Source organism: Macrotis lagotis, chromosome 8 (genome assembly GCF_037893015.1).
Source record: "Macrotis lagotis isolate mMagLag1 chromosome 8, bilby.v1.9.chrom.fasta, whole genome shotgun sequence".
Lineage (NCBI taxonomy): Eukaryota > Metazoa > Chordata > Mammalia > Peramelemorphia > Peramelidae > Macrotis > Macrotis lagotis.
Window position 1 is genome coordinate 102,357,005 of NC_133665.1, and position 26,073 is coordinate 102,383,077.

The 26,073-nt window shown below is 43.6% G+C and overlaps 1 protein-coding gene across 22 annotated transcripts in view; it reads left to right on the forward strand.

The window, feature by feature from the left end:
* OBSCN (obscurin, cytoskeletal calmodulin and titin-interacting RhoGEF) overlaps positions 1–26,073 on the forward strand; it is a 342,539-nt gene that overhangs the window by 3,024 nt on the left and 313,442 nt on the right. For 21 of the 22 annotated variants that reach the window (XM_074197796.1, XM_074197800.1, XM_074197799.1 and 18 more), the window contains exons 2-5: positions 8,909–9,029; positions 13,678–14,674; positions 24,522–24,791; positions 24,935–25,195. In XM_074197796.1, coding sequence (XP_074053897.1) covers positions 13,687–14,674; positions 24,522–24,791; positions 24,935–25,195 — 1,519 coding nt within the window. In that variant the 5' untranslated portion in view covers positions 8,909–9,029; positions 13,678–13,686. The remainder of the gene's footprint in view (positions 1–8,908; positions 9,030–13,677; positions 14,675–24,521; positions 24,792–24,934; positions 25,196–26,073) is intronic. The other variant, XM_074197797.1, reaches the window with a different exon arrangement.

Genomic DNA, 26,073 nt, shown 5'->3' on the forward strand with positions numbered 1-26,073 from the left:
TGTGTGTGTGTGTGTGTGTGTGTGTCTGACACAGAGTCAGAGACAAAGAGATACAGACAGAAAGAGAGATAGATCAGAACCCTCAGGCAATATTGGTGCAAACATCTTGCTTAGCCATGTTTCTGAGATACTAACTTGATTCAAAGTTCCATGAATAAAGAACCCATACCCTATTGATTATCATGTCCCTACTCTCCAGAATAGTGTGTTTGTACATTTGTTGTTATTGTTGAATTATTTCAGTTGTCTCTGACTCTGGGACCCCTTTTGAAATTTTCTTGCAAAAGATACTAGAGTGGCTTTCCATTTCCTTCTCCAATACAATTTACAGATGAAGAAACTGAAGCAAACAGGGTTAAGTGATTTGCCCAAGATCCCACAGCATGAAGTGTCTGAGGTCAGATTTATAGGAGTGTTTTGTTTCTTTTTTTAGATTTTTCAAGGCAATGGGGTTAAGTAGCTTGCTGAAGGCCACACAGCTAGGTAATTATTAAGTGTCTGAGGCCGGACCCGAACTCAGGTACTCCTGACTCCAAGGCCAGTGCTCTATCCACTGCACCACCTAGCTGCCCCTTGAGGTCAGATTTGAACCCAGGAAGATGAGTCTTCCTGATTCCAGGCTCAATACTCTATTCCCTGTGCCACCTAAGTACTACGTCCATTTAGTTAATGAATGGTGGTAGAAGGAAGAGTGAGGGGACCTAAAGAAAGCCCTGAAAAGTGGTATATATCTATATCTATATGTTTTATCTTCTTAGATCGTGAGATCCCTGGAAATGTGGTGGGTGGAAATGTGGTGGATTGAAATGTTGGACTTGGCACCCAAAGACCTGGGTTCAAGTTCTCCTTTGCCATTTAACACCAATGAAGCTTTAGAAAGTGATTTCCTCTAGCTCAGCCAAGATTTTCTTATCTGAATGAGGAAGCATTCCTCAATCTGCTAGTCATTTGCAAAATGGTAGCATTGATTTAAATTCATGGAGGACTGGATAAGGACAGATTGGGCATCTGATGTTAAACTTGACTCTATAGCCTTAAAATCAGCAAGTTCTATACTCTGGATTTGTTTTTCCATCTGTGTAAAATGAGGGGCTTGGGTCAGAGGATTTCTAAGGTTTCATCCAGTTTTTTTTTTTTTTGCAAGGCAAATTGGGTTAAGTACCTTGCCCAAGGCCACACAGCTAGGTAATTATTAAGTGTCTGAGACTGGATTTGAACCCAGGTACTCCTGACTCCAGGGCCGGTGCTTTATCTACTGTGCCACCTAGCCACCTTGTTTCATCCAGTTTTAATGTCATATGAGTCTATTGGCAATGTAGCATAAAGGTAACAAATGTTGACCTGGGAGTTGGGAGAGCCGAGTTCTCATCTCAATTCTGCAAGGAGCTCACAGTATGCTACTAAGCAACTGTTTTCCTCTCTCTAGGACTGAATTTTCTCCTTTATAAAATAAGGGTTGAAAATTTGGCTAAGATCCCTTTCAGTCTTAAGTCCTGTGATCCTCTGACCATTCACTAAAATGAAATCCAAGGTCTCTTCCTATCTAAAAATCCTCTGCTCCTACAAGACTCAGAACTATGTCTTATATATCCTTGTTTCTCAAGGTACCCAGTTCAGGGTCTGGTAAACAGTGTTAACAAATACTTGTTGATCTGTGGAGTGATTGATGGTTCTGATGAAAAGATGGATAAGTGGAGGAGATAAAGTTAAAGATTGAGTGGAATAGAGTGGAGCTAATCAGAAAAAGCTTCTGAAATAATGAGTTTTCAGAAGAGTAAGAGAGTTTGGTAGAGAGAAGGATTAGTAGGCTAAGTTTTTATGGGCATGTTCTTTTTTTTAATTTTTAATTTTTTAAATTTTTTTAATTGGCTTTTAGACATTAGTCAGGGTTTTTTATTTTCTTTTTAATTCAGAACAAAATTCTCATAACAAGTATGCAAAATCAAGCCAAATAAATTCCCAAATTGACCATAACAAGAAATGAATGCCTCATTGGGTTAATCAGAATTTTCAGGTCTTTCAAAGGTACTTTTTTATAATATTGTTATTATGTAAATTGTTCTCATGGTTCTAGAGGTTTCCTTCAATTTTCATCAGTTTATACTAGTGTCACCAAGTTTCTCTGAAACTTTCTTATGCTACAATATTTGATTATACTCATTTAAATAATTCATTATATTCACATTTCATAATTTGTTCAGTCTTTTCTCAATGGATGAGTCCCTACTCCCATCCTGGTACCCAATTTATTGTTAAAACAATAAGGGATTCTAAAATATGTTTCTATGTCTGAGATCTTTCTCTCTTTCTTCAATCTCTTTGGTGTGTAGTAAGGCAGGGTTGTTGTTGTTGTTTCCATTTCAATTTGGCCGCTGAATGCTCGGATTTTCAATATGGTTTAATGAAAAGAGCCCTGGATCTGGGGCTGCTAGACCTGGGTTCAGATCCTGACTTACCCAACAGTGTAATCTTGGCAAAGTTGTTTTATCTCTTTAGGTCTCAGTTTCTTTCTCTAGCATGTGAGTCAGTTGAATTTTCCATTTGAATTTATAAATGAGTTCTATTATGTGTCTAAAAAGAAGTTACTACCTATTCTGTATTAATTTTCTCAAAAAACTAAACTTCTTTTATGAGAAAAATATAGTCCTAAATAATTAAACCAGGGAAAGATAAAGTAAAGAAAGAGTCTACAGAAAGTTAATAGGAAGAGAGAGATGTTGAACCAGGACACATCTTGGGGCAAGCTTCTGGGTAACAGGCTTAATGTGCACGGTAAGCCAGCAGAGGAAGCTGGGAAAGAATGGTCAGACAGATAGGAGAACCAGCAGAGAGTAATACCACAAATACTTGGAGAGGATAGAGGGTCTAAGAGGAAAAGACAGTCAGCAGTGTCAAATGCTGCCAAGAGGTCAGAAAGGATGAGGATTGGGAAAGGATCCTTGCTTGTATCTAGTGATTGGACCATTGGTAATTCTGTAGAGGGCAGCTTCAGATGAATGATGAGATCGGAAGAGAGATTTCAAGGGACTAAGAAATAAGACAAGTGGAAATAAGAAGTGTAGACAGCTTTTTCCAGCTGCTTGTCAGAGACAGACAGACAGACAAAAACAGAGATACAGGAAAGGAGGGAGAGAAACAGATACAGAGAGAGACAGAGAAAGAGACAGAGAGAGAGAGAGAGAGAGAGAGAGAGAGAGAGAGAGAGAGAGAGAGAGAGAGAGAGAGAGAGAGAGAGAGAGAGAGAGAGAGCCAGACAGAGACAAAGAGAGAAAGAGAGAGAGAGCCAGAGAGAGAGAGAGAGAGAGAGAGAGAGAGAGAGAGAGAGAGACAAAGGTGGAGAGAGGGAAGGGAGAGAGAGAGAGATTGATTACTAGGCAATCTTGTAAAGGAGAAAGGAGGGGATGAGATCAAAGACAGGGATGTTTTGTGACTTGGTGGAAAGAGCATAGGATTAGGAATCAATCCGAATCTTGGTTCATCCACTTACTACTTATGTGACCTAGAGGTAAATCACTTTCCATCTGTGGGTTTTAATTTCTTATCTCTAAGATGAGGGAATTGGACAAAATTACTTCTAAAGTTCCTTCCAACTCTAAATCTATGATCATAAGAACTATACCAAAAACTGATAAATACTGATGCAAAAGATTTATCATTGTTCTCATTTACCAATGAGGAAATTGAGACTGTCAGAGAGAGGTAAAACTTGCAGGGGATCACACATATCAGGACTAGGATTTAATTCCAAGCCTCTTTTGGCTTCAAATTCAGTGCTCTTTTCAACCACTGGAAGTGAGTGGAAACTCACAGATCCACCATCTCTGTTTTGAAGGAATTTTATCTCCCTTTAATAGTCCTTTTAGAGAAGAGGAAAGCACTTTCCTAACCCTGGTTCCTGTAAATTCAGGTTAGAGAACTCAGGAGCAATAGACAGTAGCTGTCACGTTTCTAATTGGGATAAATTACACTTGGTCTATTTACATTATTTATATAATTGGGATAAAGTACACTTGGATTATAAAAATCTACTTCTAGGAGTCAGGAGGAACTGAGTTCAAATCTAGCTTCAGACACTCTTGGGATCTGTGCAACCCTGGGCAAGTCGCTTAGTTCCCAATGCCTCTCTCCCACCAAAACAAACAAACAAACAAAAAACACAACAAAAACCTAGTTACATAAGCTCAGAATGGGGAAGATGTGACTGAATAGCAATTTGAGTGAAAAATCAGTTTCTAGTGAACTTCAAGATGAGTGTGGGTCAGCAGTGAGTCATACCCATCCCAAAACTAGCACAGTTAATGGAAGCATTGTTGGGGGCCTCACACTAGAATTGGTATCAAGGAATGTGGATTTGAATTTTGCTTCTTTCATTTCCTACCCACCAACACCTATGATAGTGAACAAATCACTTCCTCTTTTGATACCTCTGTCTTCCTATCTGTAAACTAAGGGCCTGGACTAAATCACCTCTAGTGTCTCTTCTATATCTAATTCTAGGAAGGGGAAGGGAGCAAGCTTTTATTGCTTTTTTTTTAATTGGTCAACAACCATTTGTCAGTACTTAGGTACTTTACAAAAATGATCTCATTTGATTTTCCTAAGAATCCTATGAGTTAGGAAATATTATTTCACTAATTTATGGTTGAGGAAACTGATGATTTTCCCAAGGTTACATAAGTGTTGGATTTGAACTCAAGTCTTTCTGATTTCCCTACACTTTGTTCACTAGGCTGCTGCTGCCCTTTGCCCAGGCAAGCCGTGTCTGAAGGACAATGATCAATTCTGGGCCCCATATTTTACAAAGAGTGTTGGTGACTGATTATGACAGAAGCTACTATCCAAATCCTGATGGTAGTATCTCCTCTCTAAATCTCGATTTATTTATTCAGCTTGGAGAATTGAGTTTAGGAAGCAATGATAACCATCTTCAAGTATTTGAAGGGCAGATATGTGCAAGAAGAATCAGATTTGTTTTCTTTGGCTTCAGAAGATAGCATCAGCCAGTGAGAATGAAAAGGGATCAGATTTAGGCTCTATGTAAGGAAAAACTTCCTTCTAAGATTTCACCTAGCACTAGATGTTTATGATTTTTGTCCTTGTGGGGAGAGATAGTAAGATATGAAAAGCCTGGCTTCAGATCCTAACTCAGAAAAAACTGGATGTGTGACCATGGACAAATCACTGAATTTTTTGGAACTCTGGAATCTCTGAGTCTGAAAGCTATAGACATTGTCTTCATCTGTACTGGAGGACAAAGTTTCCACAAGAGAAGTGTCCTAGACAAATAAAAAAATATAGGAACAGATCAATGAGAAAAAAAATCCACTAACAGGATCCATCTTTCCTTCCCCTACTTTTCCCACTCCCCTATACTGCTGGGGGGTGGGTGGGCACAATTTGCCACAACCACAAACTGGAGAGGTTGAAAAGTTTCCTGGATATTATAATGAATATAATTGTTTAACATATTGGTACTCACTTTTTATGCTTAACTCTTCATATAATCACTGAATGCTGCAGTGGGAGGTTGGAAACTTCAGTTCTAGCACTGGCTTCTCCAGGAACTAACATGTGACTTTGGGCAAGTCATTTTCTCTCAGTCCATTTCCATTAGGAAAATGAAAGGACTGGACTAAATAATTATTAAGTCCCTTGCAGTTTTCACCCTCTATGATTTTTATTGTGTAATTGTTCTTGGGTCACGGAGTCTGAAAGAAACTCATTTGATGTTTAATCAGAGCAGAAATCTTCATGACAACCTTAACAAGTCAATCAAACTCTTGGTGCTTCCAGAAATTCTTTGATATTTTATTGCAGATATTTTGCCAGTCTTCTCCAGGGTCAGGGGACTCACTACCAGTGAATGCATTTCCTTGATGACTGGTCTTCATTGTCAAAAAGTTCTTTTTTTTGAGAGCTAGCATGGTGAAGGAAGGCTAAAGAGCCAAAGTGGGAAGAACTGTATGTAGTCTGGGGGCCGGGGAGTCAGAATCAGATCAGGAAAGTCTTCCTGTAAGAACCTGTGATTGAGGTAGGTGTTAATGGATGGGTAGGAATTCAACAGGTGAATGGGGGAAGGGAGGATACCCTAGGAAAAGGAAACCGAATGGGCAGGGAGGAGCAGGGCAGGAGGGGGTGGAGGTGGCAGGAGGGACAGTTTGCCTGAAGTATTAAGTTCATGAAGGAGAGTAACAGGATATGAAACTGGAGGTAAGTTGGCATCAGATGGTGGAAGGCCTTGACTGCCAATAAAGCTTGAACTTTATTGAGTAGACCATAGGAAGCTGTTCAAGGGTTTTGAGAAGTGTTGAGAAAGCAATGCGGAAAGACCTGAGGGGTTGTTTTGGGCCAAAAGGTCTGGGTCTTGGAGTCCTAGTTTTATCATTAGTTATAAAACCTGCTATCTTCCAAATAGAAGGTGAGCATCTTGAGACAGGAGACTGTTGTGTTTTTTGCTTTAATTTATATTACCAATTGCTTACCATTCTCCCACCCTCTCTTTCCTCTCTTCTCTTTTCTGACTCTCGATTTTTCAGTCTGTCCTCTTTCTCTTCTCTCCTTCTCTTTCTCTTCTGTCTCTCTTCCCTCTTTCTCCCCCCCCCTCTCTTTTTTTCTCTTTCCTTCTTGCCCCTTCTTCCTCCCTGGTCCCTTTTCTCTCATCTCTATGGTCTAATTATTTAATCTTTCTGAGCCTCAATATCCTCCTCTCCACAATGAGAGTTGATTGAGATATCTATAGGGGCTCTCTACCCCCTTTTAGTGTGATGATGAAATCCATGCATAAGCATAAGTTGATCTAACAAGGGTTTGAAGATGGGTTGGAGAGGAGAAAGAGTGGAAACCTTGGGTGAGATATGGGGATGAGGGGGCAACTAGATAGCACAGTGGATAGAGCACTGACCCTGGAGTCAGAAGGGTCTGAGTTCAAAGGTGACCTCAGGCATTTAATAACTACCTAGCTATGTGACCTTGGGCAAGTCACTTAATCCCATTGCCTTGCCAAAAAAAAAGAGAGATGGGCATGAGGAGGCCTGTTAGGAGCATGTTACATCCAAACCCACAGCTGTTGCCATCCCTCAGCCCTGACTATGTGCTATTCCTCATGTGGGGGATGCCTCTGCTGCTTCTCAGCTCAGGGGTGCAGGGGGCCTATCCAAATCGGTCCAGCTTCATCATTAGCCTGCATGCAGCAGTGCACAGCCTCCCCTCTGAGAGCAGAAGCTACTAGAAGCACAGTGAGTCAGCAACCCCTTTTTTAGCCAGGCCAACACCCCCGCTGCAAAGGACTCAGCCTGCCTCCTCCCTGAGAGGATTAAATAGGATTAAAATAATATGATAGCAAGCTGTTCCCCCTGCCCTTCATCCTCCTGCTCAGAGCCTGATCCGAGCTTTAGTACTTCAGCAGTAGGATGGGTCACATAGAACCATTCATACTCTCTTACTTGTTTGACCCTAGGGTCCACAAGTGTACCAAGTTGGCTGACTGTTATTACTGGGGTCAGAGTTCAGTCTGTGATGAGGGTCTGAGCTCTGAGGTTTTAGAGATCACTATTTGAGGTTTTAGAGTTGGCTGACTTAGTCATGACTGGGGTCAGAGTTCAGTCTGTGACGAGGGTTTGAGCTCTATTTGAGGTTTTAAAGAATCACATTTAAACTCTTGGCCTCGCTTGACTATGAGTTATATGGATGCTTTTTCTCAGAAACCAAATTGGAGATAATCATGAGTGCTCCAATCAACCAACCCAACCCTTCTGTCCAAGGAGAAAGCCAAAGCACGCACCCTGAGTCAGTGGTATTTGATACACTACATCCCTTTTAGCTTCAGGGCACTTGGATTTCTTAAATTTTTCTCTTCTATCTCCAACACATTCCTTCAAAAAATTTCTTCAGATACTGCCGCCCCCCCCCCCCCCCCAGTCCCAAATGTCCATTGAGATGATGGGAGACATGGTTCCTGCCTTTGGGATTTCCCAGTCTGGTGGAGATTGCCTCAAATAAGGTTTTTTTTAAACTCAAATAAGTTTAATAAAGTTGGCTGAGGTTCAGATTCTGAGTAAAATCAATTTATTTACAGTGACCTGTATACCAATTAACAAAGCAGGTAAGACTGGGCAATGTTAGTAAAACTAGCAACCTCAATGAGGAAGGGACCTTCTTTATTGACACACAAAAAATGAAGGGGTCTTAGAAGGCAAGGATTTATATTGTGATTGGCTGTATTAAGAAAAATGGGCTGGCAATCAGTGTAGGTTTGGGTGGTCAAAGAGATCTCCTGAGAAGATATACATGGAATAGGTAAAGAGGACGGGAAGGGAAAGGACTGTCTGGAAGACTGAAGTTGGAGAGAAATAGCATGGGTCAAGATTTACAGCTGGAGGGCAGGAAATGGATCTGAAATACACTGGGGACTTGAGGAGACCCATCTGTCTTGAGATGATTTGTGATGGTGAGGTGGGGGGGGTGGACTTTAGAAATGCTTTGGGTTGAATGTCTCTTCCTCCTCACATCCCTCACCTCCTTGTGAGTTTGCTTTGTTTATGGACTTGTAGTTCAGACACCCTGAATGCTGTCTGGGAGACTTTGGACAAATCACGTGTCCTCTCTGAGCTCTAGTTTCCTCATCAACAAAATACAGATAATAAACCTTACACCACCTACTTTAAAGGATGGTGGTGAGGAAAGAACTTGGAAAACTTACCAAAATGGAAGTTGTTATTCTTAATCCTTTATTAAAGGGATGGCTAATGACATTTAGAAAGGAAGCTGTGATTACCTAGATCACAGTGGGGCTTTATCCAGAATAGATCATGCCAAATGAATTTCACTTCCTTCCTTTTAACAGGGTTTCTGGATTAGTGGATCAAGGCAATGCCATAGTTATTTTTTTTTATTTTTGTTTTTTAACGAGGTATGTACAAAGCATCTCATCCTTCTTGTGGCCAAGTCAGAGGACAATAGAGGTTGGGTGAATTTGGAACATACTGAATGTCCAGGACTAAAGAATCAAAGAAGTGCAGAGTTTCAGAGTGGTAAGAACCCTCAAAAGTTGTCTTGTCCAATACTATCCTATCTGTGCTTGAAGACCCACTCTTTCTCTAAGAGACAAATTCCATTTATGGGAATATCAAGCCTAAATTTTCACTTTCTCCCCATTGCTCCTGGGTTTATCCTCCAAGACCAATGGGACTAGTGGAAATCTCTTTCCCTCTGATTACCCTTCAAATATTTCAAGAGGGTTATCATGTCTCTCTCTCTCAACTTTCTCTTCCTCATGCTAAAACTCCCTGGTTTATTCAACTGACTTTAATATATCATGGATTTTTACATCCCTTGACTGGCCTCTCTGAATACCCTCTAGTTTAACAATGTACATATTAAAATGGAACACCTAGAGATGAATGTCATATTTCAAACGTGGCCTGATTATGAACTCCTTCTTAGTAAGAACCATGTTTGTTTTTATGAATCCAAGATCCACATTAACTTTTTTTGGCTGCTGGGTTCTGGCTCATTTGTAGTCCACTAAAACCCCATGATCTTTTTTTTTTTAATTTAAAGCAATGGAGGTTAAGTGACTTGCCCAAGGTCACACAGCTAGGTAAGAAATGTCTGAGACTGGATTTGAACTCAGGTCCTCCTGACTCCAGGGCCAATGCTCTATCCACTCTGCCACCTAGCTGCGCCCCCCATGATTTTTTTTCAGACAACCTGTTTATCATGTTCTTCCACCTTGAACTTTAGAAACTGACTTTTGAAGAGTAGGGTTTTTTGGAAGATACATTTTTGTCCACCCCCCATCTTCAGCATCCTTTCTCCCTCCCCCTTCCAGAGAGTCACCTTATATAACAAATAGTATTTTTAAAGAAGAGAAAAAGGGGCATTGAAAATATATATAATGTACCCTCACCTGCCACTTCTGCAAAGGAGTGAGGTATAGACATCTCTTCATATCTTAAGAAATGGTCATTAAAGGCCTCATGTCATCTAAGAAGGATGCCTTTAATGGCATGTTTCAGGTTTTGTCCCTGTGTAATTCAACTTTTTGATTGTGGGTGTGTTTATATGTGAATGATTTGGATGAAGGTAAAGATCTGTTTCAAATTTACAAATACTTGGAGGGATAGTTGACTCCCTGGTTGATAGAGTTAGGACTGATGAAAGATCTCAAGAAGTTTAAATGTTGAGCTGAATCTAGTAAGTTGAAACTTTTAGGGATGAATGGAAAGTTTTACTGTAGGTTTAAAAAAATAGACTCCACATGTACAAGTCTGGCAACTGTCACTAGACAACCTTTCCTTTGGGGAAAAAAAGGGTCTCAATGAACTGCAAGCTAATATGCATGAAGAGTATAGTAAAGTATTTTAGAAAAGCGCATATGATAGAGAAGCATAGTGTCTAGGATGAAGTAATTTTGAAAACCTTGCTGTACATTAGCATAATCTCATCTTAAGTGTTGGGTTCAGTTCTGGACACCACCTTGGAATGATCTTGATAAACAAGAGAACATCTTGAGAAGGGTGATCAGGGAGCTGAAAATATTTGAGATTGTGCTGTAGTCAAGATTGATTGAAGCAACCTAAGCAGGATCTTAGCCTGGAGATGAGAAGACTGGGAAGGGAATGATAATTGTCTTCAAGGCTCAGAAGGTCTAGCATAGGGAAGAAGAACCAGATTTATTCTGCTCGACCCAAAAGGCAAAACTAGGAGCAATGGTAGGAAAGGAACAAAGCACTTATTAAACACCTACTATGTACCAATGCACTGAGCTTTACCAATATTATTTCATTTTGTCCTCCCATCAACCCTGCAAGGAAGGTGTTATTATTTTCCCCATTTGAGGAAAATCCCATGGCCTTGCAAAAACCTAAAAAAAAAAAAAAGGACATGGCAATTGATTAAAAATGTAAAGTGAAGGAGAGGGAAGCATCAAGAAATAGTCTAAGGTTGGGAATTTAAGGCAATGAGGTTAAGTGACTTGCCCAGTGCCATACAGCTAGGCAATTATTAAGTATCTGAGATCAGATTTGAACTCAGGTCCTCCTGACTCTAGGGCCTCCTGGCCATGTCCTTTTGATTCTACTTCAACAATATTTCTCCTCTCCCTTGGTTCAGGCCCTAATCACCTTTACCCAATGGTCTATGGCAATAATTTTGTAGCTGACTTCCTTGCTTACTGCTTCTCAATCTTTAATTCATTATCTATACAAATTGGCAAATTGATTATCCTAAATTACTTGTTCAGAGCATGCCCCTCTTCTCAAAAGTTGTCAGTGGCTCTCTATTTGTTTTAGGATAAAAAAGGGCAAATTCCTCCACCTCACATTTTAGAAACCTCCCACAATTTGACTTCCACCTACTTTTCCACACATTTTTCATTCATCTCCCCATCCCACCCAACCTTTCATACACTCTGTCAATAGAGAAGTGGGTCTGGTTTCAGGAAGATCTGAATTTAAATCCAGTCTCAGACATTTACTAGCAGTGTAACTCTGGGCATGTTATTTAACCTCTCTTTGCTTCAATTTCCTTCAGTTTTCTATCTGTAAAAATGGGGATAATAAATGCTCCCGCGTCTCAAACTTGTGACAGTCAAATAAAATATGTAAAAGTGTGCTTCAGATCTAAAACTGCTACATACATATTAAAATTATCATCATATCATAATAATTATTAGTTTTCTGAACTCCACCTGTCATCAAGAACACTCTATAGCTGTACAATCAATCTTCACTGCCCAGAAATTAGTTTCTATCTCTCTCTCTTTTACCTTTTATCTTAGAATCCTTGACTACTTTCAAAGTTCAGTTCAAAGGCTACCTCCTACCTGTGAAGTATTTCCTATTTCTCATTATTGGTGTTTCCTCACCCTCTCAAATTACTTTATATTTACTTGTCTAGAGAATGAAAAGTGGAATGTAAGCTATGTCAGGTCAGGAAAGTTTTTTTTTTGTCTTTTTGTATTCCTAGATTCTAACAATGACAGCATCTTGAACATATACTTTAGAAAAATTTATTGAACTTAAATAGCTTTGAGGTTTATAAAGCACTTTGCAATCATTATGTCATTTGAGCTTCTCAATAATTCTGTCCAACAGAGTACTAGAGGTAATCATTCTTCAATTAATATACAGGGAAATTGAGATTTGGGAGGGTTAAGGGACTTTGTTATAATCACAAAATGGCAAATGTTGGAGTCAAAATTCAAACCCAGATCTTTCTAGACTCTAAACCCAACATTTTTTCCCCACTGGCCTAAACTGCCTATGTAATATTTGATGGTCTCCTTTGTAGGATTGTTGTGAAAAAATTTGGGTTCTCTCTCCACCAGTCAGAGTGGGTCAACCTCAACACCAATGTTTTTTCTATTCTCTCTCTGTCTCTCTGTCTCTTTCTCTCTTTCTCCCCTTCTGATACACTACTAAGATAGTCTTGTTGAAGAATAAACATAATCCCCTCTCCCACCAAAATAGAAAAACCTCATGAAAAATAAAGTGAGAGAAGTCTTAAAGATTGGATGATGTTTTTTCTTCATTCTCAAAGCATCAGGGGAGGTGATGCCATGACAAGCACATGAATTAGATTTGAGTGAGGGGGGGCTGTGGTAAATCATCAGTCTCATTTTCTTCTCCAAGACATCTAGGTCCAGTGGCCAGATATGAATCAGGATGACTGGAGATGGTCCTGGATGTGAGGCAATCAGGGTTAAGTGACTTGCCCAAGGTCACACAATGAGTAAAAGTCAAGGGTCTGAGCCCAGATTTAGACTCCAGTCCTCCTGACTCCAAGACCAGGGCTCTATCCACTATACCACCTAGTTGCTAGATTGGAAGAGATTTTTGGAACTGCTAAATGGAAGGAGAAAATTTGGGTTCTCTCTTTGCCAGTCAGAGGGGGGGCAATCTCAACTCTGAAGGCCAAGCAAATGTCTCAGATTGGGTTTGAAGGGAGAGACAGGAGGTATAATTTATTGGGGGGGCAGTTTTTTGTGGAGAAGGAGAAAGTAGCTTGAGGGGGAGATCCAGAGAATGGCTCCCCACCCTTGGATAAATATCCTCTGAGTCCTGCTGTGGAGATGAAAGGACCTTTCTACCTTCTTTCCTCCTTCCTCCCTTCTACCTTTCCTCCTTCCTCCCTTCTATCTTTCTTCCTTTCTGCCTTCTACCTTTCCTCCTTCCTCCCTTCTGTTTCTTCCTTTCTACCTTTCCTCCTTCCTCCCTTCTATCTTTCTTCCTTTCTACCTTTCCTCCTCCCTCCCTTCTGTTTCTTCCTTTCTACCTTTCCTCCTTCCTCCCTTCTATCTTTCTTCCTTTCTACCTTTCCTCCTTCCTCCCTTCTGTTTCTTCCTTTCTACCTTTCCTCCTCCCTCCCTTCTATGTTTCTTCCTTTCCACCTTCTACCTTTCTTCTTTTCTTCCTTTCTACCTTCCCTCCTCCCTCCCTTCTTTCTTCCTTTCCACCTTCTACCTTCCCTCCTTCCTCCCTTCTGCTCCCCACCCCCCTCCCCCCCCAGCCGGCTGATCTCCCTCGGGCAGACCCTCTCCTGGGCCGGGCCGGGCCTGGGCCTGGGCCTGGGCCTGGGCTGGGCCGGGCCGGGCCCGCTCCGGGGTGAGGTGGCCTGGCGCGTCCGGCGGGCCCTCTGCCCCTCCGCGCCCTCACTGCCCTCTCCCTCCTCTCGCAGGCGGCCAGCATGGAGCTCGGCGGCTTCAGCGGGGCGCCCCGCTTCCTCACGCGGCCCAAGGCCTTCCTGGTGTCGGTGGGCAAGGACGCCACCCTGAGCTGCCAGATCGCGGGCAACCCGGTGCCGACGGTGAGCTGGGAGAAGGACCAGGCGCCGGTGGCGGCCGGCGGGCGCTTCCGCATGGCGGCGGAGGGGGAGCTGTACCGCCTGACCATCGTGGACCTGACGCTGGCGGACAGCGGGCGCTACGTGTGCCGGGCCCGCAACGCCATCGGCGAGGCCTTCGCGGCCGTGGGGCTGCAGGTGGGCGAGGACAGCACGCGCGCCGAGCTGGCGCCCTACTTCCTCCTGCGGCCCACCTCCATCCGCGTGAGCGTGGGGGAGGACGCCACCTTCCGCTGCCGCGTGCAGGGCAGCCCGCGCCCGGCCGTCAGCTGGGCCAAGGACGGCCGGCGGCTGGGCGAGCCCGCGGCCCCCGACGGCCACCGCGTGCGCGTGGAGGCGCGGGGCGAGGACAGCGCCCTGAGCATCCGGGGCGCCCTGGCGCGCGACGGCGGCACCTACACCGTGCTGGCGGAGAACCCCGCGGGCTCGGCCCGCGCCGAGGCCGCGCTCGTGGTGGAGGCGGCGCCGGGCGCGCGGGCGCTGCTGAGCCACCTGCAGAGGCGGCGGGAGGACATGCGGGCCGAGGCCGCGGGCGCCGGGCCGGGCCGGGCCGAGGCCGCGGGGGCCGGCGCCGCGCGCACCTGCACCGTGACGGAGGGCAAGCACGCGCGCCTGAGCTGCTACGTGACGGGCGAGCCCAAGCCCGAGACCGTGTGGAAGAAGGACGGGCGGCCCGTGGCGGAGGGCCGCCGGCACCTGGTCTACGAGGACGCGCAGGAGAACTTCGTCCTCAAGATCCTCTTCTGCAAGCAGGAGGACAACGGCCTCTACACCTGCACGGCCTCCAACCTGGTGGGCCAGACCTACAGCTCGGTGCTGGTGGTGGTCCGAGGTGAGCGCCCGGGGGCGGGAAACGTGGGTCCCGAGAAGCCCCCTGGGCCCCCGCCCGACACCCCTCCCGCGCTCCGTTCCCGCTGCCCTCCACGGTGGCCAGCCGCCCCCCCCCCCCAAGGGCCGCCAGGCTTCCCACTAACCCCCGCAGACCCACGGTGCAGGAAAAGTGGTAAAACCCCCAAGAAGCGCAGTTATCGTAATTGTCTTTTAGCCCCGTGGGCCCCATATCCGGACCAAACCCGGGAGGCAACGTCGGGGGGGACAGCCGCAGACTGAGGGACCAGCCCCCCTGCACATCACATTGTTGGGGACTGTGAGTCACCCTCGGTGACAAGGGAATTCTTGCCATTCCTCAGACCCGCATGGGGATCAGGAGTGGAGAGGATGAGCTGTGGGATATTATTAGGCAGGGAGTAGATGCTCTCAGAATGTCAGGACTGATGGAGAGGGAGCTCAGGACCTGGCCTAGCCGAGCCGGGAAGGAGCTCAGGACCTGGCCTAGCCGAGCCGGGAAGGAGCTCAGGACCTGGCCTAGCCGAGCCGGGAAGGAGCTCAGGACCTGGCCTAGCCGAGCCGGGAAGGACCCCGGGACATAGGAAGGCAGAGTTAGGAAGGACTTTACAATAGAGAACACAGAAGGCCTCAGGGCAGGGAGGGATCTCAGAATGTAGACTCTCAAATGCCAGAGACAAAAGGAAGTCAGAATATTTAAGGGAACACACAGCATAGAATGTCTGAGCCCTTCTTCTCTTCCTGTCGCTTGTTGTCTTTTTATTAGATTCAGCCTTTTCCTACATAGTGCTACAAGTCTCTTCCCCCCCCAAAACCCTTCCTATTCAACTAATGTCTATAAAATTTCCTGAGCTCAGTTTCCTTTACTGTCAAATCTGGTAATAGAGAAAAAAAAGAGGCATATATTAGTCAGAGTGGGAGATAGGAGACCTAGGTTCCAGTCCATACCCCTGGTTTTTTGTTTGGGAAAATCACTCTCTCTCACTGAGACTCCATTTTCTCCATCTGCCAGATGGAGAATAGTCCTTTCTGCCTTGCCTGCTTCTCAGATCGATGAAGAGCATGGTTGAAACAAGACTTTGTGGGGCAGCTACACATGCAGTGGATAGAGCATCAGCCCTGGAGTCAGGAGTACCTGAGTTCAAATCCGGCCTCAGACACTTAATAATTAACTAGATGTGTCGCCTTGAGCAAGCCACTTGACCCCATTGCCTTGCAAAATTTTAAAAAAGAAAAAAAAAAGAAATAAGGCTTTAGAATGTGGAGGGTGCTTTAAAAGCAGGAAGAAATGCTCTTTCCTGTCAAGGATGGTATCTTAACCTGGAAAGAGCCTCCTCCCTTCTACTCTGCATCATCTCTTCCCTTTTGATGCTTTCTCTTCTGCATTTTGTTTGCCTGTGGGTGGGAATTAGATTAAGAAGGAATAATCAGCCCTGGAAGACCTCCTATACATCTAACAGAGAGGAGATAGAGAATAACAGTAACAATAACACATTTCTATAATCCAGAATTTCCCATAAATTGTCCCCTCTTGTGAAGTGTTTTCCCTCCATTTTATAGATGAGAAAAACCAAGGTTTAGAGTGCATTTTTATAAGTTTTTTTAAGTGTCAGAGCTGGAATTAGAGCTCTGGTCTCCTGATGTCAAGATCCTGGCACTCACTGCAACCCCATTTTTCTGTAATTCTGTGTGTCTCCCTTTCTGTTCCCCTCTTTTCTTCTCCCCCTTTTTCTTCCTCCTCCCTTAGAATATAGAATATCAGTGCTGGGCACATCCTTAGGACAAAGAATGTTAGAACAGGAAAGGACCTTAGATTCTAAAATGTCCGAGCTGGTAGGGATCTTGAAGGTCATCACTTATAACCCCTTTAAATTTATGGGAAGAAGATTTCATGGAGAAAGGGGGACTTTGAACTTCATCTTAAAAGATGAGTAAGACTTGGAGAAGTAGAGGGGGGGAGCAATTCAGAAAAGGTGGGAGATGGGCATGGTATATATGGAGAGGCTCTTAAGGTCCTGGATCTTACTAGAGTGAAGGCTTCTGGGTGATGAGACTGGAGAAATAGGGAGGTCCTGGATTTTAGAAAGGTTTGAATGCAGGCTGGTTTTGACTTGCAGGCTTATGGAGGAGGGCCTTTTTGGCTTCTAAAGGATCAGCTGTTTTCCAGGCTCAAGCAGGACAGTTTGAGAAGAGGCTGGGCTCCAGCTGCATGAGGAGGGATTTAGGTGACAAGCTTCAGCCAGGCTGAAGTGATGGGACGGGCCATTGGGAAAGATGGTGCAACTTTCCTTTCCTGGATGTCTTTCTGACAAAGGGCTGTAAGTAAGCATCCAGTGTTGTGGGTGGCAGTGGACAGAATGACAGAGGAGGGAGGGGCAGCTTTGGGAGGTGTCCTGGGAGCTGCACCTGCTTCAGGGATAGCTGAGCTCACATGTCAGGGGTGGGTATGGATTTGTTTCTGGAAGAAGGAAAGAGGGATGGGGAGAAGGAATTGGAAAGGGCAGGGCCATCACTTAAGCTGGCAGGCTCAATCCTGGGTCCAAATGATTAGGGGCTCAGGGCATTGCTTCCATCTTCCCCCAGGAAAGGACTTCTCCTGACCCTATCTACACAGCATGTTCTGAAGGATATGACTCATTACTCTGGTTTTCCTGGGATATGGTCATTCATGAGAAAAATGCATGTAGCCCTTGTCAAACTATTAAAAATACACACACACAGTAGTGGGGAGAGCCCTGGTCTAAGTGCTGGAAGATACAGGTTCTAGTTCTGGTTCTTCAATGTGATCTTCTTGGGGAAATCACTGCAACATTCTGGGTCTCAGATTTCATAGCATGTTGGACTAGAACTAGACTTTTTAAAAATAATTTATTTATTTATTTTTAGGTTTTTTTTGCAAGGCAAATGGGGTTAAATGGCTTGCCCAAGGCCACACAGCTAGGTAATTATTAAGTGTCTGAGACCGGATTTGAACCCAGGTACTCCTGACTCCAGGGCCGGTGCTTTATCCACTAGGCCACCTAGCCGCCCCTAAAATTTTATTTATTTAAGGTAATGGGGTTAAGTGACTTGTCCAAGGTCACACAGCTAGGCATTTATTAAGGTCTGAGGCTACATTAGAACTCAGGTCCTTTTGACTACAGGGCCAGTGCTCTATCCACTGTTCCATCCAGCTGCCCCTAGAACTAGACTTCCACTTTGTTAGGGAAAGCTTATGGGCCCCTTCTCCAAACTGTTTTAAAATAGTTAAATGAAGTGCTAAATTTTAGTTAGAGGCTAGTGAAAATAAAGTTGTGCCCCCCCCCAGTCAATTTCACAGACAAATGGTCTAAGGACTCTTGATTAGATCATTTCTACAGTCCCTTCTAGCTCTAACATTCTCTGTTCTAGATTTTAAAGTTCTTCCCCAGGTCTGAAAGTCTGTGTTCTAAAGTTCTGATTGTCTGTGTTCTATATTCTAATGTCCTTTCCAGCCCGGAGAGTCTAGGTTCTAAGTGTCTCCAGGACTGATATATACAATTTTCTGTAAAGTTTTTTAGTCCTTTGAGAATGATTATAGCTAAGTGAGGCTGGTAATGGTGATGAGTGAATTACTACATTTCAACTGACTCAGTCATTGGACTCTTAGTCTATATATGGCAGCCTGAAAATCCTGCCATTATGGGAAGGGCCCTCTGCCTGGAAGACGGTTCCCACTAGGGCTGGTTAGAAATCTGTAGTCACTTGTGTTATGATCCAAATGTAGCTCAAGGTAGTGTTGGATCCAAGCATCTTGCCTTGGGTCTTGAGCCTTTGAAGAAGTGTTTTCTTCCCGGACCCAATTTTGTCTCCTTGGAATCAGTCTGGGGGACCTGGGTGTTCAGATCCAGGGTTTTTTCCCACTACTTACTAAATACTATCCTTGATTTCTGACCCCTATGGTTGTTTAAGACTTCAGGATTTCTATACCTTTTTTGAGTTCTGGGCCCTATTTGATATCCTGGTTTTAGAGACTTCCTGCACCTGATTCCCAATTATTGGTCCTACTTTCTCTGTCATCTTTGAGTAATCTGATGTGGTCTCCATTTTCCATTTTTCCTCCATTCTGAGGCTGCCCACTCCAGAATGTGAGGGTATTTTTTTTAGGGCTTTCTTCATAAGGGGCTAGAGAGTACATAATATATTAATAAACAACGGAAGGTCATTAGCTGTGCATACACAAGAAGTGATTAGGATTCAACTTTCAAAACTAGAGGCAACATCGTATAGTGCCTAGAATGTTGGATTTGAAATCAAGGGATCTGGGTTTAACTAAACTCTTTTTAGACACTTAACCCTTCTGAAACTTCAGGTTCCTCATCCCCCCATGGGGATAATGTTACTACCTATCTCTTAGGGATATTGTGAGATAACCTCTTTCAGGTGCTTTGCTAGCCATAAGATGCTATATAAATTATTATGTAATTTATAATAATATATTTTTATTATAAAATTAGACTCAAAGCCCAAGATTTTATTTCCCCTTCTCTTGGATCAGCAGCTTCCTTATAGCATTGAATAATAAACTTTCTTTTCAACCTAAATTTTGGATTCATCCCACTTTGACTTGAGTTCATTGATCCATTCTCCCAACCCCAGGCTCATTCTTAGTCAATCCAAAGGTCTTCTGATTGGTTGGCAACCTTATGGGGTTCCATTCATACCATAGCTGATCCCTTGGCATCTTAGAAATAGGAGATTTTGAGCTAGGTGGAACCTCAAAGATCATCCAATCCAGTCCCTTAATTTTCAGCTGACAGTAGTTCTAATTTCACCTCCCCTTCCAGCAAGAGATAAATAAGGAAATACAAGCAAGAACAGAGAACAGGACACCTCAAAATCAGTGATCTAAGCTGACACCCAGGTCAATTCCCTTCACCCTCCCTCCTTGTGATTACAACATTCTTGATAGACTGTAGAAGCCTCAGCCATTAAGACTATGGGGAAGTTAGAGTCAGTGGTGTGATTGATATCTAGTACTCTGGGAAAGCTTCCTGGAGGAGGGGGATTGATTTTAGATGGAGTATGGAAGGGAGGGAAGAACAGAAACTGTGGGAGAAATCTGGGCAGAGATGAAGGGACTGGAAGGTTTGCTTGGGGAGTAAGACAGAAACTGCCCAGCCTTGTCCAGACATAAAGGGAAAAATTAGAAACCATTGGAAAAGCTGATTGGTAGAGGTCTGATGCAAAGTGCAGACGATAAGCATTTTAAAGCATTAATTGATTAATTAATTGCTGTGCTACCCAGGGGGAATAAAATAAGAAGGCACAAGATAACCCCTGTCTTTGAGGAGCTCACAATTTAACAATCATGACTTGCCTTTATGGGAAGGAGGATAGGCAGACTAGTAAACATTTGAAGGCCTTTAGGAGACATTCATAAAACTATAGGATTTCAGAGATCAGAAGGGTCTTAGAGATCTCCTTGGTGTTGTTCAGGTGAATCTGATTCTTTATGACATCATTTGGGGTTTTCTTGGCAAGGATGCTGGAGTGGTTTGCTATTTCCTTCTCCAGCTCATTTTACAGATTAAGAAACTGAGGCAAACAGGGTTAAGTGACTTGCCCCAGGGTCACATAGCTAGTTAAGTATTTGAAGCTGGATTTGAATTTGTGAGGATGTTTTCCTGATTCCTGATCCGCTGCTCTATCCACTGCACCTCTTAACTATCCCAAGGATCTTGTAGCCAGCCCAAACCTGAGCAGAAATTCCTTCTACAATATTCCTTAAAAGGAAGTCTACTGTGATGGAGAACACATTACTTCCTTGTTGTAATCATTTTCATGCCTGGACCCCTGTAATCAGTAAGTTTCCTTTATTCTGAATTGAAACCAGTCTTTTTTTTTTTTGTTATTTAGTAACTAACATAATAGCTGATATTTATATAGTACTTCAAAGTTTACAAAATGCATTGCATATACATCTTTTGGGCCTCATAACAATCCTGGGAGTTAGGTGATCCCCACTTGACAGATGAGGAAACTGAGGTAGAGGGAGGGTTAAATGACTTGTCTAGGTTCACATAGTTTGTGTTTGAGTCAGGATTTGAACTCAGGTCTTTCTTATTGTAAGACCAATGCTCTAGCCATTGTATCTACTACCTAGTTTATATTTCTACTGTTTGCCCAACTCTTATTTCAAAAAATGTCTCACTCCTTTTCTGTACAAAAGTCTCTTCAAATACTTGAAGATAATGATCATATCCCTTCCTTCTTATCATCTTTTCTCTAGGTTAAATATTCCCAGTTGTTTCGATCAATACTTTCTTAAAATGGTACCAAAATCTTTCCTAATCCTCATCATCCACCTCTGTGTTTCCTAAAATGAAGTATTCGTAATTGAATATATGAGCTCTGGGATGCAGTCTGACCAAGATAAAAGACCACTAGCATGAATTCTTTAACTGCCAAGTTATACATTTGACTCATAGTGGCCTTGAGGTCCACTTGAACACTCAGGTCTTTGTCACTTAAGATGGTTTCTAGATACATCCCCTTTAGCTATTTCTTCTGCAGTCTATTTTTTTAAATGTAGAGGGCAAGACTTAACATTTATAAGAACTCCCATTTCCACAGCACCTTATTGTTGTTTCTCCTTCATTCTTGAAGAAAGACCATGATAGCAGGACAGGTGATGCCATGACAAGCACATGAATTGGATTTGAGTGAGGGGATGCTGTGTTAAGTCACCAGCCTCACTTTCTCCTTTATAGCCATCTGGGTCTAGTGGCCAGATAGGAATCAGGATGATTGGAGATGGCCCTGGATGTGAGGCAGTCAGGGTTAAGGGACTTGCCCAAAGTCACATAGCTAGTAAGTGGCAAGTGCCTGAAGCTGGATTCAACTCCCATCCTCCTGATTCCAGGGCCAGTGCTCTATCCACTGTACCACCTAGCTGCTTTACAGCCCCTTAAGACTTGTGAAGAGCTGCCCTCTTTATAATTCTGTGAGATAGGTAGGTTAATTATTATCACTTCACAAGGGAGGAAGTGAAATCTTAGAGAAAAGAAGGGGTTTGCTTTGGTCACCTAATAAGTAGATGTCAGAGCCATCTTGTTTCTTTTTCTTTTTTTTTTTCTCCCATCTGGTTAACTTCAGTTTGCCATTCTGTCCTTTTATTTTTATACTTAAAGATTTTATTTATTTTGAGTTTTACAATTTTCCCCCTAATCTTACTTCCCTCCCCCCACAGAAGGCAATCTGCCAGTCTCTACATTGTTTCCATGGTATACATTAATCCAAATTGAATGTGATGAGAGAGATAACAAGATCAGACAATAAGATATCAGATTTTTTCTAAATTAAAGGCAATAGTCCTTGGTCTTTGTTCAAACTCCACAGTTCTTTCTCTGGATACAGATGGTATTCTCCATTGAAGACAGCCCCAAATTGTCACTGATTGTTGCACTGATAGAATGAGCAAGTCCATCAAGGTTGATCATCACCCCCATGTTGCTGTTAGGGTATACAGTGTTTTTCTGGTTCTACTCATCTCACTCAGCATCAATTCATGCAAATCTCTCCAGGCTTCCCTGAATTCCCATTCCTCCTGGTTTCTAATACAACAATAGTGTTCCATGATATACATATACCACAATTTGCTAAGCCATTTCCCCAACTGAAGGACATTTACTTGATTTCCAATTCTTTGCCACCACAAACAGGGCTGCTATGAATATTTTTGTACAAGTGATGTTTTTACCCTTTTATCATCATCTCTTGACAGTATAAACCCAGTAGTGGTATTTCTGGATCAAAGGGTATGCACATTTTTGTTGCCCTTTGGGCATAGTTCCAAATTGCCCTCCAGAAAGGCTGGATGAGTTCGCAGCTCCACCAACAATGTAGTAGTGTCCTAGATTTCCCACAACCCTTCCAACAATGATCATTATCCTTTCAGGTCATATTGGCCAATCTGAGAGGTGTGAGGTGGTACCTCAGAGAAGCTTCTATTTGCATTTCTCTAATAGGTAATGATTTAGAGCAATTTTTCATATGACTGGATTGATCTTCTCATCTGTAAATTGCCTTTGCATATCCTTTGACCATTTGTCAATTGGTTGCCATTCTATGCTGTCAAGATCTTTTTGGAGTGTAAATCTTATCCATGAATGAGTACTCCCTATGTGAAGTGTGGTTCTCATTGCCAAAGTAGGTAGTGACTTGGATTATTCTGAAGTTCTGGGTTCACTCATCAACAAGAATCAATGTCTTTTTGCAGAAATTTGGAATCTGCTTTCTAGATACTTCTTAACAATAGGGAGCTCCTTCAACACACTTTCAGTTCTTAGTAAAGGCAACAACAGAGAAACACATAAAGATCCATTGTTTGAGGACACATCTATTCAGCTCTAGCTCCTCCTCTGATGTCTCATTGAGGATTGGAGGTGAGCCTGGATTCTAGAAGACTCTGCTTGTTGAGCACGAAATTTACCAGATCTGAGTAAGCTTTGGGAGACACAGGGATGGATTATGTGGGTGTTCTCTGAGAATTATATTAACTGATGCTCATCTTACTAGAGTTGGCCACCAGAGGAGGGATTTCTTGGAAAGAATTTCAGTAGAAAAGATCTGGAGGTGAGAAAGGACAAAACAAGGGATGGAAGACTGCCAATAGTATTTGAAAACATAGATTCTTTGAAGAAAAGTGATATCAAAAAAGAAAGATGGCACCAGATTGTAAAGGGCCTTGAGTGCCAGGATCATAAGTTATACTCGAATCACTGGGAGGAGATGAGAAGGGAAAGAAATAATCTCTTGGAAGATTACTCAAAGAGTACATGGAGGATGGTTTGATGAGACTAATTAGGTTATTATGATTTCCCAGGCTGCCTGTTGAGGTGATGGTTGGGTTCAAGTAAGTGAAGATTTGTCCTATGGAAGAGGAGTTAGATTTGTTCTCAGTTTCAGAAGGCAGGGCAGAGTGGGGGCATAGGGGTATTGTGGAGAGTCATCTTAACAATTAGTATTGGCCCAAAGTGGAATGGGCTGCTTCTAGAGGTAGTGATTGAGTTCACTTCTTTTGGAGGTCTTCAGACAAGGATAGGATGACCACTTGGTAAGGATGTTACAGAATGGATTATTGTATCAGTGGGCTTCTGAGATTCTCTGAGGTCCTGAGCTAGAGTGGCATTTGTGGATATGGGTTCAAGGAGTTGGAGAAATCATTAGAAGTAAGTTGGGAGGAAGAGCCCCTTGGGGCTCAAAGGGAAAGGAATCAAAAAAATCATTAAATTGAGAATGGAAGTAAATCCACAATTTAGTCAATCAACCCTTTCCTAAGTTGGCCCTGTTTGAGGGAGGAGAGGACACCAGATCCTTGCCCTGGAAAAGCTGATGGTGAATTAGGAGAAAGAAGCCCTAAAGTGGATCATGCCAGCACAAGAGCCAGAGTATAGGCCAGGGATGGAAGCTCCTTTAGGAGTTCAGAAGAGGGGAAAGTCTGTGTAAGCTGGGCTGGTCAAGGAAGGAAGGAAGGAAGTTCCTTCAGGAGGCAGGCATATGGTCTTGGTCAGCAGTAGTGGTTCCAGTCCATCTGCCATGCTTTTTCATCCTCCTCCAGTCCAGTGCCTTCTGAGTTTGTCCTGTTGGATTCTTCTTCTTGTCTCATCTGCATCCTCACTCTCTGAGTCTCTGGGGGTCACTACCTTGACTGCCCCCTACTCCTTATTTTGTGGGGGTCGCTTTCTTTCATTTCTCCCATTGGTCAGTTTCTGGACATCTCCCTTGCCTATTTCCCTCTGTATGTCTTGGTCTCAGAGTCTGTATCTCAAATATCTCTTCTCTCTTTTCTTCCCCCTCCTCGTGTCCCCTAGAGCCCACTGTACCCTTCAAAAAGAAGCTGCACGACCTGGAGGTCCGGGAGAAGGAGGCTGCCACATTCCAGTGCGAGGTGCCCCTGCCTGCAACAGAGGCCTCTTGGTACAAGGAAGAGACCAGATTGCAGCAAAGCAAAAAGTACAACATCGAAGAGGAAGGCACATGGCGCCGGCTGACTGTACAGAATGTCACCACGGATGATGATGCCGTCTACATCTGTGAGATGAAGGAGGGCAGCAGGACCATTGCTGAGCTGTCTGTCCAAGGTAGGTCCACATGTGCTGGAGCAGGGGTTGGGCCTATCTCTGGTGGCTCCTGGTGCTCAGTGGGTATTTGGGACCCCCAAGAAAGTAGACAGCAGACTTAGAATGTTCTGCCCTCTCCCCTGATCCCTGTTTGCTCCCTGCAGGTAACATCACCAAGAAGCTCCCTAGGAAGACCATGGTACTCTCTGGGGACATAGCTATCTTCTGTGTGGAGCTGGCAGAGCCAGCTGGTCCTATCCAATGGCTGAGGAACCAGGAGGAGGTCAAGGCTGGGGATCGCATGACCATCACATCCACGGGCACCTGCCATACACTGACCATCAGACAGTGCTGTCAAGAGGATGCTGGGGAGGTTGCCTTCCTGGCTGGCGAGTGCAGGACCTCCACCCAGTTCATTGTGTCCGGTGAGGCCTTAGACAGGAGAAGGGGACAGGGAGTAGAATCTAGGCATCCTGAGCCTCTGGGTGATCCAACTTCCTAACTTGCAGAATGGAACCTGAATTTAAAGTGAAAAACTTAGCATTTGGGGTTCCCCCCACCTTGAGGATCTTTGAAAGCATTAGATTTTTCTGGACACTGATCCCAGAAAGATATCTGAATTTAGAGAAGGAAAGACTGAATGCCAATGGAATCCTGGCTCTGTTATTTACTACTTGAGAGACTTTGGGCAAGTCCCGTTCAGCTTTGGTTTTCCCGTCTGAAAAGTGGAGGGTTTGGATTGGTTTTGAAACAGAGGACTTGAGTTCAAATCCTGCCTTTCTCGATCCTCATCATGCCTGTTTCTTTATCTGTAAAATGAAGTTGGCTAGATGTCCCTTCTAGCTCTAAACCTAAATCTTCTCCATTTGATCCCAGATCCTATGATCCCATAGCTCCCACTATTCGTCTCCCCCTCTCTTTCCTGAAACAGACATGATTGGTCCTCCCATACTGACAACCTGACCTGGTCACCTGCCTGGTGTGATGTGGGACCTCCAACTCTAATCCTAATGACTCCTATTACAAAGAGGAGAACAAAGAAGGAGACAGTCTCCTGGGCTATTAGCCTCATTTTACAGATATGGAAATAAGCTCAGAAAGTGACTCAGTCAGAGGTACATACCTAGCTGGTGAGTGTCAGAGCTGAGATTTAAATCTAGTTCTGATGACAAGCACTGTGCCATTCCTATTATACCATATTCCCTCTTTGGTTTCTATACTGGCTTCTCAAAGTCCCTGATGTCACCCTTCTGGTTTTGGGTCTGGGAGGTGGCTTCTCCAAGTTCCCTTTGGGAAGGAGCCT